The 14568-nt window shown below is 52.9% G+C and overlaps 2 protein-coding genes across 2 annotated transcripts in view; both read right to left on the reverse strand.

Moving 5' to 3' along the window:
* The window catches only part of PLIN5 (perilipin 5), an 11429-nt gene extending 1112 nt beyond the window's left edge, over window positions 1-10317 (reverse strand). Inside the window, exons 1-8 of the mRNA XM_010828156.1 lie at window positions 10260-10317; window positions 9766-9817; window positions 9168-9249; window positions 8116-8311; window positions 6997-7079; window positions 6210-6390; window positions 4621-4820; window positions 219-338 (exon numbers count right to left, since the gene is read on the reverse strand). Coding sequence (XP_010826458.1) covers window positions 219-338; window positions 4621-4820; window positions 6210-6390; window positions 6997-7079; window positions 8116-8311; window positions 9168-9227 — 840 coding nt within the window. The 5' untranslated portion in view covers window positions 9228-9249; window positions 9766-9817; window positions 10260-10317. The remainder of the gene's footprint in view (window positions 1-218; window positions 339-4620; window positions 4821-6209; window positions 6391-6996; window positions 7080-8115; window positions 8312-9167; window positions 9250-9765; window positions 9818-10259) is intronic.
* A 977-nt stretch (window positions 10318-11294) lies between these two features.
* Window positions 11295-14485, reverse strand: LRG1 (leucine-rich alpha-2-glycoprotein 1). The gene is made up of 2 exons (XM_010828157.1): window positions 14363-14485; window positions 11295-13098 (listed from the first exon to the last, which is right to left on the reverse strand). Exons 1-2 carry the CDS (start codon window positions 14413-14415, stop codon window positions 12090-12092), a joined length of 1062 nt encoding a protein of 353 aa, XP_010826459.1. The 5' UTR covers window positions 14416-14485; the 3' UTR covers window positions 11295-12089.
* Between the last annotated feature and the right edge of the window lie 83 nt (window positions 14486-14568).

Below are 14568 nucleotides of genomic sequence, written 5' to 3' on the forward strand. Positions count from 1 at the left end.
CTCTTCCGATCTGGTGGTGAGCGGAGGGGCGGGGCCTCAGTGTCCCGGATGGACCCCTGCCGGGACCCCCGTCTGCCTCAGTTTCCCCGCAGACACTCCAACCAGCTGCCAGCTGACCTCAGCACTTGGTTGGAGCCTGGCAGCCCTGGACCTACCCAGAGCCCACTCTTCCCTCCCCTCCTCCTCCCATCCCCCACCCATCCCCCACGCCATCCTACCTGGCTGTGACGCCTCCGGCCGTTCTCTAGGGGGCGCTGGCTCCAGTCCTCCCACAGCTCGTGCACCTTCCCGGGGCGGGCGGGGGTGATGGGGGTCACCCCGCACTGCATGCGGTGGATCTGTGCGAACCAGGACCATGATAGTCAGAGCTGGAGGGGCTGGAGAGTTGGGGGAACCAGGGCCCCAGTCTGGATCTGGCCTCAAAAAGCACTGGATGCAAATCTTCATGGCCTGCTGATCCAGCTTGGCTGACCCATCTATTCTCTTCCCTGACCTTAGCCAAAACCTGTGACCTGAAAGTTTTGAAGCTCAGACTCACTGCCGGCCCTCTGCCCAGGCTGGTGTCTCAGGTACACGCTCCCCGCCACCCACCTCCCCGCCAGGTTCACTCCAGTTCATTGTAAATGTTGCCTCCTCCAAGAAGCCCTGCCGCCCCCCAAGCCTTGTTGGACCCCTCCTCTGGGTCTCACAGCATCCAGCATGCTCTCCTGTCATGACCCTTGTCCCCCTGTGAATGTCCTGGTTGGGGGGGGGGCACTGTGCCTTTAGTTCACAGGACAGGGCAGGTATGAGATGATTAATAGAAATAAACTGTGATCCATCCATACAACAGAACACAGTCTACCTCCATATCTGTGGGTCCTCCATCTGTGAATGGAACCATGATTTGGGGTTGCTTGAACCCACAGATGCAGACCCAGGGGATACAGAGGGAAAACCACACTAGGCCATTTTACAGAAGTGATTTCAGCATTTGTGGATTTTGGTATCCGTGGGGGTTGGTCCCAGAACAAACCTCTCACAGATTCCAAGGGATGAATGTATTATGTCACCTTAAAGAGGAAGGAAGTGCTGACAGGCTAAAACAGGGCTGAACCTTGAGGACATTCAGTCAGTTCAATAACTCAGTCGTGTCTGACTCTTTGCAACCCCATGGACTGCCCCATACCAGGCTTCCCTATCCATCACCAACTCCTGGAGCTTGGTCAAACTTAAGTCCATCAAGTGAGTGATGCCATCCAACCACCTCATCTTTTGTCATTCCCTTCTCCTCCCGCCTTCAATCTCTCCCAACATCAGGGTTTTTTCCAATGAGTCAGTTCTTCACATCAGGTGGCCCAAGTATTGGAGCTTCAGGTTCAGCATCAGACTTTCCAATGAATATTCAGGACTGATTTCCTTTAGGATTAACTGGTTTGATCTCCTTGCTGTCCAGGGACTCTCCAAGAGTTTTCTCCAACACCACAGTTCAAAAGCATCAATTCTTCGTCACTGAGCATTCTTTATGGCCCAGGTCTCATATATATACATAACTATTGGAAAAACCATAGCTTTAACTATATGGACCTTTGTTGGCAAAGTAATGTCTTTGCTTTTTAATATGCTGTCTAGGTTGGTCATAGCTTTTCTTCCATGGAGCAAGCATATTTTAATTTCATGGCTGCAGTCACCATCTGCCATGATTTTGGAACCCAAGAAAATAAAGTCTGTCACTATTTCCATTGTTTCCCCCATCTATTTGCCATGAAGTGATGGGACTGGCTTCCATGATCTTGGTTTTTTGAATGCTGAATTTTAAGCCAGCTTTTTCACTCCTCTCTTTCACTTTCATCAAGAGGCTCTGTAGTTCCTCTTCGTTTTCTGCCATAAGGGTGGTGTCACCTGCATATCTGAGATTATTGATATTTCTCCCAGCAATCTTGATTCCAGCTTGTGCTTCATCCAGCCCACATTTTGCATGATGTACTCGCTACTAGGGGCTTCCCTAATAGCTCAGTTGGTAAAGAATCCACCTGCAATGCAGGAGACCCCAGTTTGATTCCTGGGTTGGGAAGATCCACTGGAGAAGAGATAGGCTACCCACTCTAGTATTCTGGGGCTTCCCCAATGGCTCATCCGGTAAAGAATCTGCCTACAAAATGGGAGACCTGGGTTCAATCCCTGGGTTGGGAAGATCCCCTGGAGAAAGGAACAGCCACCTACTCCAGTATGCTGGCCTGGAGAATTCCATGGACTGTATAGTCCATGGGGTCACAAAGAGTTGGACACGACTGAGTGACTTTCATTTTCACTTCACTCTGCATATAAGTAAGCAGAGTAACAATATACAGCCTTGACGTACTCCTTTCCGAATTTTGAATGAGTCCGTTGTTCCGTGTCCAGTTCTAACTGTTGTTTCTTGACCTGCATACAGATTTCTCAGGGAGGCAGGTAAGGTGGTCTGGTAGTCCCATCTCCTGAAGAATTTTCCAGTTTGTTGTGATCCACACAGTCAAAGGCTTTAGCGTAGTCAATAAAGCAGATGTTTTTCTGGAATTCTCTTGCTTTTTCTATGACCCAACAGATGTTGGCAATTTGATCTCTGGTTCCTCTGCCTTTTCTAAATCCAGCTTGACCATCTGGAAGTTCTCTGTTCACGTACTGTTGAAGCCTAGCTTGAAGAATTTTCAGCATTCCTTTGCTAGCATGTGAGATGAGTGCAATTGTGCAGTAGTTTGAACATTCTTTGGCATTGCCTTTCTTTGGGATTGGAATGAAAACTGACCTTTTCCAGTCCTGTGGCCACTGCTGAGTTTTCCAAATTTGCTGGCATATTGAGTGCAACACTTTCATAGCATCATCTTTTAGGATGTGAAATAGCTCAGCTGGAATTCCATCACCTCCACTAGCTTTGTTTGTAGTGATGCTTCCTAAGACCCACTTGACTTCACATTCCAGGATGTTTGGCTCTGGGTGAGTGATCACACCATGGTGGTTATCTGCATCATGAAGATCTTTTTTGTATAGTTCTTTTGTGTATTCTTGCCACCTCTTCTTAATACCTTCTAATTCTGTTAGGTCCATACCATTTCTTTCCTTTATTGTGTCCATCTTTGCATGAAATTCCCCCTTGGTATCTCTAATTTTCTTGAAGAGATCTCTAGTCTTTCCCAGTCTATTGTTGAGGACATTATGTGCAACGAAACTGGCCGACTCTGGTGCTCACAGGTGCCCTCTGGTGGCTACTTCAGGAAGGACAGACTGTGGGATCCAGGATGGGAAACCGAGACCAGGTGAGTCATCACCGGGGCTGCACCCAGGTGGAGGAAGGGGAGGATGTGCGCGGGTTTAGGGTAGACTTTGAAGGCAGAGTTAACAGTACTGGCTGATGTGTCGGATGTGGGAGAGGAGATGGAGAAGAGGGGAGTTGAGGGTGATTCCCAGGTTTTGGCTTGAGCCCTTGTTAGGACAGGGTTGCCATCAATTGAGATGAGGAGAAGGATGCAGGAGGAGCAGGTTGGGGGCATCTGAACCTATCAAGCCCAGAGAACATGTTCCTCTGGAGAGGGAAGGATGCACAATGAGGGGAGAAGCTGGGTTATGAACTTGAACCTAAATTCTGGGGAAGACTGGGGTTGGTGATGAGAGAACCTGAGGTACCTTCATCACTTTTCCCATCTACCCTGAAAAGTAAAAATGAAAGTTGTATCTGACTCTTTGCATCGCCGAGGACTGTAGCCTGCCAGGCTCCTCTGTACTCTGTCCGTGGAATTCTCCAGGCAAGAAAACTAGGGTAGGTAGCCACTCCCTTCACTAGGGGAATCTTCCCAACCCAGGGATCGAACTAAAATCTCTTACATATCCTGCATTGGCAGGTGGGTTCTTTATCACCAGCAGCAGCTGGGAAGCCCTTCGCCTACCTTCAGTTCAGTTCAGTTCAGTCGCTCAGTCTTGTCCGACTCTTTGCGACCCCATGAATCATAGCACACCAGGCCTCCCTGTCCATCACCAACTCCCGGAGTTCACTCAGACTCACGTCCATCAAGTCGGTGATGCCATCCAGCCATCTCATCCTCTGTCGTCCCCTTCTCCTCCTGCCCCCAATCCCTCGCAGCATCAGAGTCTTTTCCAATGAGTCAACTCTTCATATGAGGTGGCCAAAGTACTGGAGTTTCAGCTTCAGCATCATTCCTTCCAAAGAAATCCCAGGGCTGATCTCCTTTAGAATGGACTGGTTGGATCTCCTTGCAGTCCAAGGGACTCTCAAGAGTCTTCTCCAACACCACAGTTCAAAAGCATCAATTCTTCGGCGCTCAGCCTTCTTCACAGTCCAACTCATATCCATACATGACCACTGGAAAAACCATAGCCTTGACTAGACGGACCTTTGTTGGCAAAGTAATGGTCTACCTTAACCACCTGTAAATTCCAGGTCCTACTTCCCCTCCTCCACAAAGCCCCTCCAAGCCTCTCCAGGCTGAGCCTTGAGCCCCACCGACTGCCTCCAGCCCCGGGTCCCTCCTCTGCCCCAGCCCTGCACATACACGCTTCCACCCCCACCTTCAGACTAGCACAAGACTCGGCTGGGACTCAGTCCACGCGCGCTGGCCTGCATCACAGGGTGGGGAAGAGAGCTCTCACCAGCTCCAGGGTCTCCTGCAGCTGGGCCAGCATGTCCTGGGCATGGTGTTTCTTCTGCCTCAGTTTCCCCAGAGAGTGCTCATAGGCCAGGTGGCGGAGCCGCGTGGACAGGGAACCCAGGCGCACGAAGTAACCCTGATGTCTCCGCTGCTCTTCCACCGAGCCCACTTCCGGGCCCTCAGCCTCCGCCGCCAGCGCCGCTGGAGGACAGAAGAGGGAAGGGAGTCACGGTGGCCACGCCCTTTGCTCCTGGGTGGATTAGCAGGCCAGGACACGGGGGTGGGGGTGGGTACTCCCAAATTTATAGTTCCCTTCTACAATATCAACTCATTTGACCATCCCCAAACCCTACGATGTAGACAAGATTAGTAGTTCTATTTACAGACGAGGAAAACCAAGGTACAGAGAGGTGAAGTCCCACAGAGTATAAGAGGCTGACCTGGGATTCGAACAGAGGCAACCAGAACTAGTCTACTCGAATACTACGTCTCTTTACCTCGGTTTTCCTCATCTGTAAATGGAGCTAATAACATTAAAGAATTGATTACGAGTGCGTGGCACACAATAGGTGCTTCAAAAATGCCTCAAAGGGACTTCCTCGGTGGTTCAGTGGTTAAGATCCCGTGCTTCTATTGCAGGGACGTTCAATCCCTATTGGGGAACTAGGATCCCGTATGCTGCACCCCATGGCCAAAAAATAAAGTAAACTTTAAAAATAACGCTTCACAGCCTTTCTGCCAAGGAGGGAGCACAGCTCCATGTACCTCTAGCGCTATGAAGCAGGCCTGAGAAGTCAGATTGTGTCCAGGGCCAGAAGACAAGATGTAGAATCTTGAAGAATGGTGGGGTTTAAGGAAACCATGTAAAGGGGAGGACGCTATTCAACCCAAGTTTTTTTTTTTTTTTTCCCCCCAAGGCATACCAGAAATCAGGTTTTGTAGGGCAAAAATCTGATTTTTCTTTTTTGTCATAGCATACAGCATGTGGGATCTCATCTCCCTGACCAGGGATCGAATCCGAGCCCCCTGCATTGGAAGGCAGAGTCTTAACCACTGGACCACTGGGGAAATCCCCAAAATATGATTTTAATTTTTATGTATATTTATTTATTTGGCTGCCTTGGGTCTTAGTTGCATCATGTGGGCTCAGTTGCCCTGAGGCGTGTGGGATCTTAGTCCCTGACCAGGGATCAAACCTGCGTCCCCTGCATTGCAAGGCAGATTCTTAACCACTGGACCACCAGGGGAAGTCCCTAGAAACCTGATTTTTAAATGAATGTGATGAATTAAACCATTTTAAAGGCACTGCACAGGGCAAATACTGCAATATGGAGCGCCACGGTCTGGAGGGTCACCAGTTTGAGACTGTGGCCCTCCAGTCTGCAAGTCCAGTACACTCTCGAGGGTCTGGGCAGTCAGATTTCTACTAGGATGTGGCCCAGGAGCCATGGAAGTGGACTGGAACCCTGTGTTCCCTGCTGATGTGCTGTGTGGCCTTGGGTGAGTCTGGGACCTCTCTGATCTGTAGCCTCTAGAGGTGGGCCCTGGGCAGGAGGATTCAGGGGCGAATGGGGAGGCTGCTGGCCTTACCGAGCTCCTCCTCAGTCATGGGCAGGAAGTGGTCCACCAGCTCCTCTGACTTTTCCAGCACGACATCCATGGCATGGCTCACAGATCGCTTCAGCTCCACACTCCAGCGGCGGCCCTGCCGGGCCAGGCCCACCATGCCTGTCACGCCGCTGGCCACCACACCCTTGGCCGAGGTCACCACCTGGCAGGAGGGGCCGAGCTCCAGGTGCTGTCAGCCTTGGTTTCCCTTCCCTTGCCCCCAGCTCCAGCGGGCTGTGAGGCAAGGACCCCTGGCCCTTGCCTGGCTCTGGGCCACTATTTCCCCCCCTTTAAGATTTTTCTTTTCTTTTTTTTTAATGTGGAGCATTTTTAAAGTCTTTATTGAATGTGTTATATAGTACTGCTTCTGTTTATGGTTTGGTTTTTTGGTCAGGAGGCATGTAGGATCTCAGGTCCCCAATCCAGGATCGAACCCACACCCCCTGCATTGGAAGGAGAAGTCTTAATTACTGGGCCACCAGGGAAGTCCCACCCCTTTTATAAAATGGGAGAAAATCAGGTCTGTCCCTCATGGCGTTATTGAAGGGAGGCTTAGCACCAGCTGGCGCATATTAAGTGCTCAGTTAACATGGGTCTCTAATTGACATCTAATTTTCATCTGGCTGGTGGTGTCTCAAATTGACTGAAGCTTGACTGGGTCCTGGCCCAGGTATCGAAGTCGGGTCTGGGAGGAGGCTGCATTTCTCACTCCCACCTCTACCACCCCCACATAGGTTCCCACATGATCTGGCGGTGCTGGGGGGGTTACCGTCTCCGAAGGTTGCTGGAGAAAGGGCAGTTTCTCTTCCAGCTTGTCCAGGCCCCTGCAGGCAAGATCATTCACTGTGGCCACTGGAGACAGAGAGGCAGGGAGTGAGAATCGGGAAGATGTCAAGGGAACTAGGGACACACAGAGAGTCATGGAGGGAGGGGATGCTGGAGGGAGAGACAGGAAAAAAGAGAGAGACACACACACAGGGGAAAAGAAATAGGGAGAGGGCACCTGGCTGGTCCCCTGCAAGGGGCTGGGGGCCCTGAGGCTGTGGGTGGGCCACCAGGCGGGACCCTGCCTCTCTGCCCTTCCCGCTTCTGCTCTCCCATCAGTGCTGCCAGCACCAAATGCTGGCATCACCAAATGAGCACATGCTCACCCATGTCCAGCTCAGACACCTCAGCAAGTAGGTTCAAGATCACACAAACCAGCTGAGAAGAAGGGAGAGGGAGGCCCCGGGCTGGGACCCTCAGGTGATCCCTTTCCTCAGTCAGATGTAAGACCAGGGGTCTCTCTGCCCGCCACCACACCCCTGGGTTGGACCCCTGAGCTGGTTACAGGCTCAGGATGGGTGGGGCCGGGTTAGAGGGGCAGACAGGGGAGGGAGACAGGACAGGCAGAGGGACCCAAGGCACATCAGGCTAGTCAAAGGGAGGAGGACAGTGAGACAGACACATGGGAACCAAAGGGGCAGACACAGAAACAGCTAAGGGCAGGTGGGCAGGTGATCAAACCACAGAGGGACAAATAAGAGGGGAACAGAGGGGAAGATGGGAAACAAACAGGGGAAGATGGCGCAGGCAGAACGACCCAGAGAGGGTGACGCAGGTGGGTGGGGACAGACAGGCAGGCAGACGAAAGGCACACAGTTTAGGCAATACTGTGCTGCAGGACTTCCCTGGGCAAGTCCAGTGGTTAAGACTATCCCTCCATTGCAGGGGGTGCAAGTCTGATCCCTGGTCAGGGAACTAAGACCTCACATGATAAGGGGCGTGGGCAAAAAGATAAAAGGACTGCAGAGGCACATTCAACTCAGGGGGCTCCTTGTAGTGGAGCCTGAGAGGGCAGGGCAGTGGGAAAAGCAGAGGACTCAGGACGCTAGCCGGGGGAACTCACGCTGGGGCTGCAGGTGGCTGAGCAGTGGCTGGGCATGGTCCAGGGCTCGGGTGGTCAGGTCACACACGCAGTGCTCAGCCAGGCGGCAGGCGGAGCCCAGCAGCGGGTGTCTGTCCTTGGCGGCGCTGTAAGCCTCAGAGACTGCGCTGCACGTGGCCCTGATCAGGGGAAGGGCAGCCACGCGCTGCACCACGCTCTGCAGGAAAGGGTGGCATCAGAGGGGTCCCAGGTGGAGGTGGGGGGCTCAGCCACCAGCTGGAGAGCCCGCTCATCCTCTCTGGGCCAGGATGAGGGGGAGAGGAAGTGTATTGAGCGCAGCTGCCTACAGACAATGGAGACCCTCATGCAGGGGTTTAGGGCTCTAGTTCCCAACAGCAGACACACAGCAGGGCTAGTTCTGAAGGAACTGGTCTGCTCCAGAAGCCTGGAAGGCTATAGTCCCTGGTGTCACAAAAAGTTGGACACAACTGAACACATATGTGCATGTGTGCGCGTACGCGCGCGCGCACACACACACACACACACACAAAGGGCATAGCCACTGGACCATCTGAGTTCAGTTCTGGTTCCAACGCTTTCGAGCTGTATGGACTTGGGCAACTATGTGAACTGCTCTGTGCCTCAGTCTCCTTATCTGTGAAAGGGGCTTCTAGGGCTGTGAAGGGGATTCAAGGACTCATTGTACATGAAGCGCTTGGAGCAGTGAATGATGCAGACTGTATGCTGTGATTGATGCTATTATTGTTGTTATTGTTTTGTGGAGAGTGCCATGATGGTGGACACAGAAACAGAGAGGTACAGGCAGAGAGAGGGAGAGAGTTGAGCAGAGGCCAGGTAAGCTGGCTGGGAGTGTCTGGAGAGACTCTCCTCCTTGGGCCTCACTTTGCCCCTCTGGGAAATGGGTAGAATGGCCCTCCCCCAGCTATGGTCCAAAATGCCCTCAGAGCAAGGTGCTCAAAGCGAGGGGGGTGACCCAGTCTGAAACTGTCCCCTGAGGGGCTGTCCCCCTACCCTCTCCTGAGCTGAGCTCCGTGGGAGACACAGCCCCTCACCTGCTGATCCTGCTCCCACAAGCTGGGTCCGGGGGCCTGAGCCGCCTCGTCTTCTGACATGCCTACTGCAAACAGGTTCACCCTGGGGGGCAGGACAGAGTGACAGGCCCTTGCATGCCAGCCCTCCCAGCTCCCGCCCAGGCCCTGGGTTCTGTCCGGCTGGGCTCGGTGACCCAGGCAAGTCTCATCTCCTCTTGGGGTCTCAGCTTCCTCATCTACAAGATGCGAAAATGATGATACCTACCTCAGAGCATCCTGGGCAGGGACAATGCATGCACGGGGCACTGCACACAGTAGGTGCGTACTTCCCAGGTGACTCAAATGGTAGAGAATCTACCCACAATTCGGGAGACCTGCTGGGTTGGGAAGATCCCCTGGAGAAGGGAATGGCTACCCACTCCAGCATTCTTGCCTGGAGAATTCCATGGACAGAGGAGCCTGGCGGGCTGTAGTCCATGGGGTTGCAAAGAGTCGGACACGACTGAGCGACTAACACTTTCACTTCAGAAAACCTCTGGCAGGATGGGGGCATGTTAGTGATTCAAAGCATGGGCTCTGTGGGGAGAGACACCCAAGATCGAGTCCTTCCTACCATTACCTGTTGTGTGACTTTGGGCAAATGCCTTCACCTGTGTGGGCTGGTTTCTCCTCTGCAAAGTGAAGGAGATCTCTGTTACCCCTAGCCCAGGGATGGAATCGTGCAAGCAGCCCCCCGCCGGGATGCAGGTGGAGTGGGAGCCACAGAATACCAGTAAACTCACAGTCCAGTCTGACACACAGGGAAACTGAGGCACACAACAGATCCATGCTGGTCCCAAGGTCACTCAGCTAAGTAGACTCAGAGAGAGAGTTCGACCTAAGACTCCCCGCCTGCAGTTCTCCCCCTGTCCCCACCCCTGCATCCTCAGAGCCCTAGTCCTCGCCCAACAGGGTCCTGAGCTTTTGCCAACTGGGACAAGGGTCTCAGCCACCTGCTGCGGCCTATCACACCCCACCTCCTACCAAGCCGCTGGACGCTAGCCCGTCCACCCACTCACTGGGGTCCCCGGGGATCTACTGGGCCGTCCTGGATGCCGCCCGCGCGGCACTCACCTGGGCGCGTTCAGCTTCAGCCCCCAGGTTCAGCCACAGACCCTAGACTCGGACTCCAGTCTCCGCCCCCAGGCTGCCCCGCCCGCCTTATAGCGACTTGGGGGCGGGGCCGCGGGGGACTGACCAATGGAGAGAGGCCATGAGGGGGCGTGCCCTGGGCGGGCCTCCAGGCCCCCAGCTCTATCTAGGGGCTCCCAGAGCGCCCCGCAGTTGTCATAGCAACTTGGGGACGCTGGCTACACAAGAATTGAGCTACTTTCCTTGGCCCTCACTGCTGTTGCTACAGAGACGGTGGAGGGCCATCACAGCCCCCTAAACTCTTCACCCAGTGACCTTGGGCAAGTCCTCAAGGTCTTTCTTTTTGCTTTTAAAAATCTGCCACTTAACTAAGCCAGGAGAGAGATTGGCTCATTCCTTTCCATCCCCATTTTACAGATGAGCAAAGTGAGGATCAGAATGCTTAAATCAGGAAATTCCCTAGCAGTCCAGTGGTTAAGACTCCACACTCTCACTGCAGAGTGCCTGAGTTCAATCCCTGGTAAGCCGCACAGCGCTGCCAAAAAAATAAAAAATAAAAATGTTTAAACCACTTGCCTTGGCTCACCCAGCGATTGGGGGATCTGATTCAAACCCAGCTCTGCCAGACTCCAGAACCCTTGGGTTCATTGCCACAGTTGGAATGACCACCCACGTGGGCATGACCCTCCTTCCAAGGAAATGCAAAAGAAGAGCATGCCCCAAACATCCCAAGGACCCCCCCAGTCTGACCTTGAGCCCCACCAAACACAACATTGTGTTGACAGGTGGCCCTGAGGTTCCAGAGCTGTGAAAACACAGTCTCCTGGGCCCCTGCCCATTTGTTCAGCCCCATCCAGCCTTCCCACGCTTGCCCTGGGCAGCTACCCTTCCCTGGTTATCACAGGCCAGCGTGAAAAATTGTTTGGAGCCCTGAAGCAATCAGGTTTAATTTAAACCTTCCCCAGGACACAAGCTCTGGCAGGAATCCACTGGTAAAATGACACCCTGGGCAATGGTCAAGGTTTTATTTCCAGTTAAATCCAGGGATGGGGAGGGGAGGAGGAGAACAAATCCCAATGGCTATCCATTTGGGATTTCATGGCATACCTCTCCTTTCCTCCTTCTGTATCCTGGAGACCTAGGAATTTTACTTGAGAGATGCAAGGAGCACAATGAAACCATCCACTTTTGTTCAACAATTATTTATTAGTGAAGCTCCACCTGATGCAAAGAGCCAACTCTTTGGAAAAGACCCTGATACTAGGAAAGATTGAGGGCAAGAGAAGAAGGCGGAAGCAGAGGATGATCTGGTTATTAGATAGCATCACTGACTCAATAGACATGAATTTGAGCAAACTCCAGGAGATTGTGGAAGACAGAGAAGCCTGGCCCATGGATCGCAAAGAGTCAGACAGGGCTTAACAACAACAATACAGTCTGACTCCAAGCTGAGTGATGCTGGATAAAAGGAAATCCAGTCCGAGGTCCTGCACTCAGAAAACCACACACAAAGAGGGGAGACAGAGCCAGATTGACACAACTTCAGTGTGGGGCCAGGGCAGGCTGGAGGAGCCAGAGACCAAGAGGTCTGAGAGACAGGGGGAAAGAAATTTCTGGAAGAGGATACAGCATGAGCAAAGGCAATAAAGAAGGAAGGTTCAAGGCGTGTTTCTGGAAGCCTGGACGAAACAGATTCCAGAAACTATGGGAAGCCCAGTCTCACCCTTAGAAGAGGGGATTATTTGCTAAGTGGGGTGCACTGGCCTATGAAGACTTGTCTCCCCACCCCAGCCCCAGACCCCGCCCCAGGCTTCAATGGGACTCAGCCGCAGCCAGGAGCGTCTGGCCCTTCAAGGCCTCAGGGCCAGCACAGCGTGTGTGATTCCGGAAGAACATCTTGTTTTCATTGGCTACCAGCCAACGATAGAGGTCGGCCAGGTTCTGGTCACAGACCCAGGGGTTATTAGAGATGTCAAAGCCATCCTTGAGGTTCCTGGCAGCCTTCCCCAGGGAGGTCCAGAGGCCTGTGGGCACCGTGGTCAGCAAGTTGTTGGAGAGGTCCAGCATGTCCAGTTTCTGCAGACCTCGGAAGGCGCCGGCTGCCACCGAGGCCAGCCTGTTGTCATTCAGGAAGAGGTAGCGCAGTTTTGGCTGGGGTGCCAGAAGGCCCTCTCCGAGCACCTGCAGTCTATTGCCCTCCAGATGTAGCCGTTCCAAGTTCAAGGGGCCCCTCAGAAGGTCAGGGGGCAATGTCTGCAGCTGGTTATTGCTAAGGTCAAGGGTGAGCAGGTCGGTGAAATTCTCCAGGAGCCCAGGGGGCAGGGAGTGGAGCTTGTTCTCAGACAGGTCTAGATGTCGTAGGGCTTTCAGGCCGTGCAGCCATGAGGCTTCCAGAAACTTCAGCTGGTTTCCCTTCAGCACCAGGGTGCAGAGGGCAGCCGAGACCCGGAAGAAGCCAGGGAACAGCCCGGTCAGGGAATTGCGGGTCAGGTCGAGCACCTTTAGCTGGGGCACGGGCAGCAGGAACTTGGGGGAGAAGTCCTCCAGTTGGTTGCTGGAAAGGTGGAGTTCCTGGAGGTTAGGGACGCCCTGGAGGAAGTCGGCAGGCAGCTGAGTCAGGTTGAAGAACTCCACAGCCAGAAAGATGGTGTCAGCTGGGAGGCTGTGGGGGATTTGGGCAGGTGGCTGGCAGGAGATGGAGCTGCCATTGACCGAGGAGAACACCAGACAGGCTTCAGGATTTGGGGTGAGCCCCTGGGCTGAGACTACAAATAGCAGCAATAGGAAGATTCTAGAAAGATGGGAGTCCCAGCCCACCAGGCTGCAGGCAATGACAAAAAAGAGCTTAATAAGTCAAAACTAAGATATTAGATACCCAGCAAGATAAAAATACACCCAGAATCTGCCTGCTTCTTACCATCTCTACTCTCACCAACCCGGACCCTGCCACTGCTTTGCTGGGCTGGAATAATGGAGTCACTTCCTCTATTAGGTTCCACCCTCGCTCCCCCCGCCCCCCAGAGCTGCCAGAAGTAACTCCTGTTCCAGGAAGAATTATAATTCTACAAAAGCCTGAGTTTCTTAGTCTGATCCTTAAATACTACCCTTTCCTATTGCCAGTCCAACCTCAATGCGCTATTATTTGCAGTTTAACTTGCTAATTTCTTCTGCTCTCACTTGTTTTCTGGGTCATTTCTTATCTCCCTGGTTCCGTGTTTTGAAGGCAGAGCCCACAAACTTTTATTCATCCTGCAAACCGTCAGCTCCAATGCCCCCTCCTTTCCACAAAGCTTTCTTGACTCTCCCAAGCAGAAAACTGTTTCCTCTTGGGAAACAGTTGGGGCTTCTGCTCCTCATGGGCCCTCCAACAGTGATGCCCCAAGCCCAGCAGCACTAGAGACCACCTGAACACCCTTGGTTGCTACAAGCCATGGACCACTTGGGGTTCCTGTGCTGTGTGTACGTGTCAACTACAAATTGACACCCACCATCTACCACTACAAGGATTAAATCTCGTGCTGCTGCAGCTGCTGATTTTCAACACCCCCTGAAAGGAGTTCAGGGTGGAGAGCAGAAATGAGGCGCTCTGTGCTCGGGGGTGAAGGGTGAGGTGGCAGTGGGCGGGGGCAACTGGCAGGACAGGTCTTCAGGTGCTTATTTTGAGAGCTAGTTTTATGAGCCCAGTCCTTGTATCTCCTTATATCTAGAAAAGCACTAAAATCCTTCCTAGTGATGAGTGCTCCCTGTGACTAGCAGAAAGCTTCTACCAAAAAAAATTAAAAAAAAAAAAAAATATATATATAGGCTTGACTGCATGTACTCCCTCTATACTGACCTCCCACCCCTGCCTCTTTGGAGCAGTCTCTCAGAGCTATCTGAGGTGCTGTTTCCCAGGTTGCCGTCCTCATTTTGCCCTAAATAAAACTAACTTGCAACTCTCACATTATGCATTTTCTATGTCGACATACGGGAGTGAGTCTGTCCTTTGGAGCAGCCTGAGTGTCAGTCTGCTCCAGCCTGCAGGCCAATGTCTGGACCTGGAACAGGTGTCCGTTCTGCCCAGGACGGGTCGGGTGGGGACCTACCTCTGTTTTCGCTCTGGGTTCTGAGAGGACATGGTGGCCTCTCTCTTTTTCATCCAGGTTCCCTTGGTCTGGCAAGGTGGCCTTATACCGGCCTAAGCTCAGGGCAGGAGCAGCAACTGTAGGGAAGTCTCCACCCACATCCTATTCCTGATAGGGGCTGACCTGAGCCAGGCAGAGGTGGGGGGCGGGGTGGGGGGCGGTGGCAG

This window comes from Bison bison, unplaced genomic scaffold (genome assembly GCF_000754665.1).
Source record: "Bison bison bison isolate TAMUID 2011002044 unplaced genomic scaffold, Bison_UMD1.0 scf7180017864492, whole genome shotgun sequence".
NCBI lineage: Eukaryota > Metazoa > Chordata > Mammalia > Artiodactyla > Bovidae > Bison > Bison bison.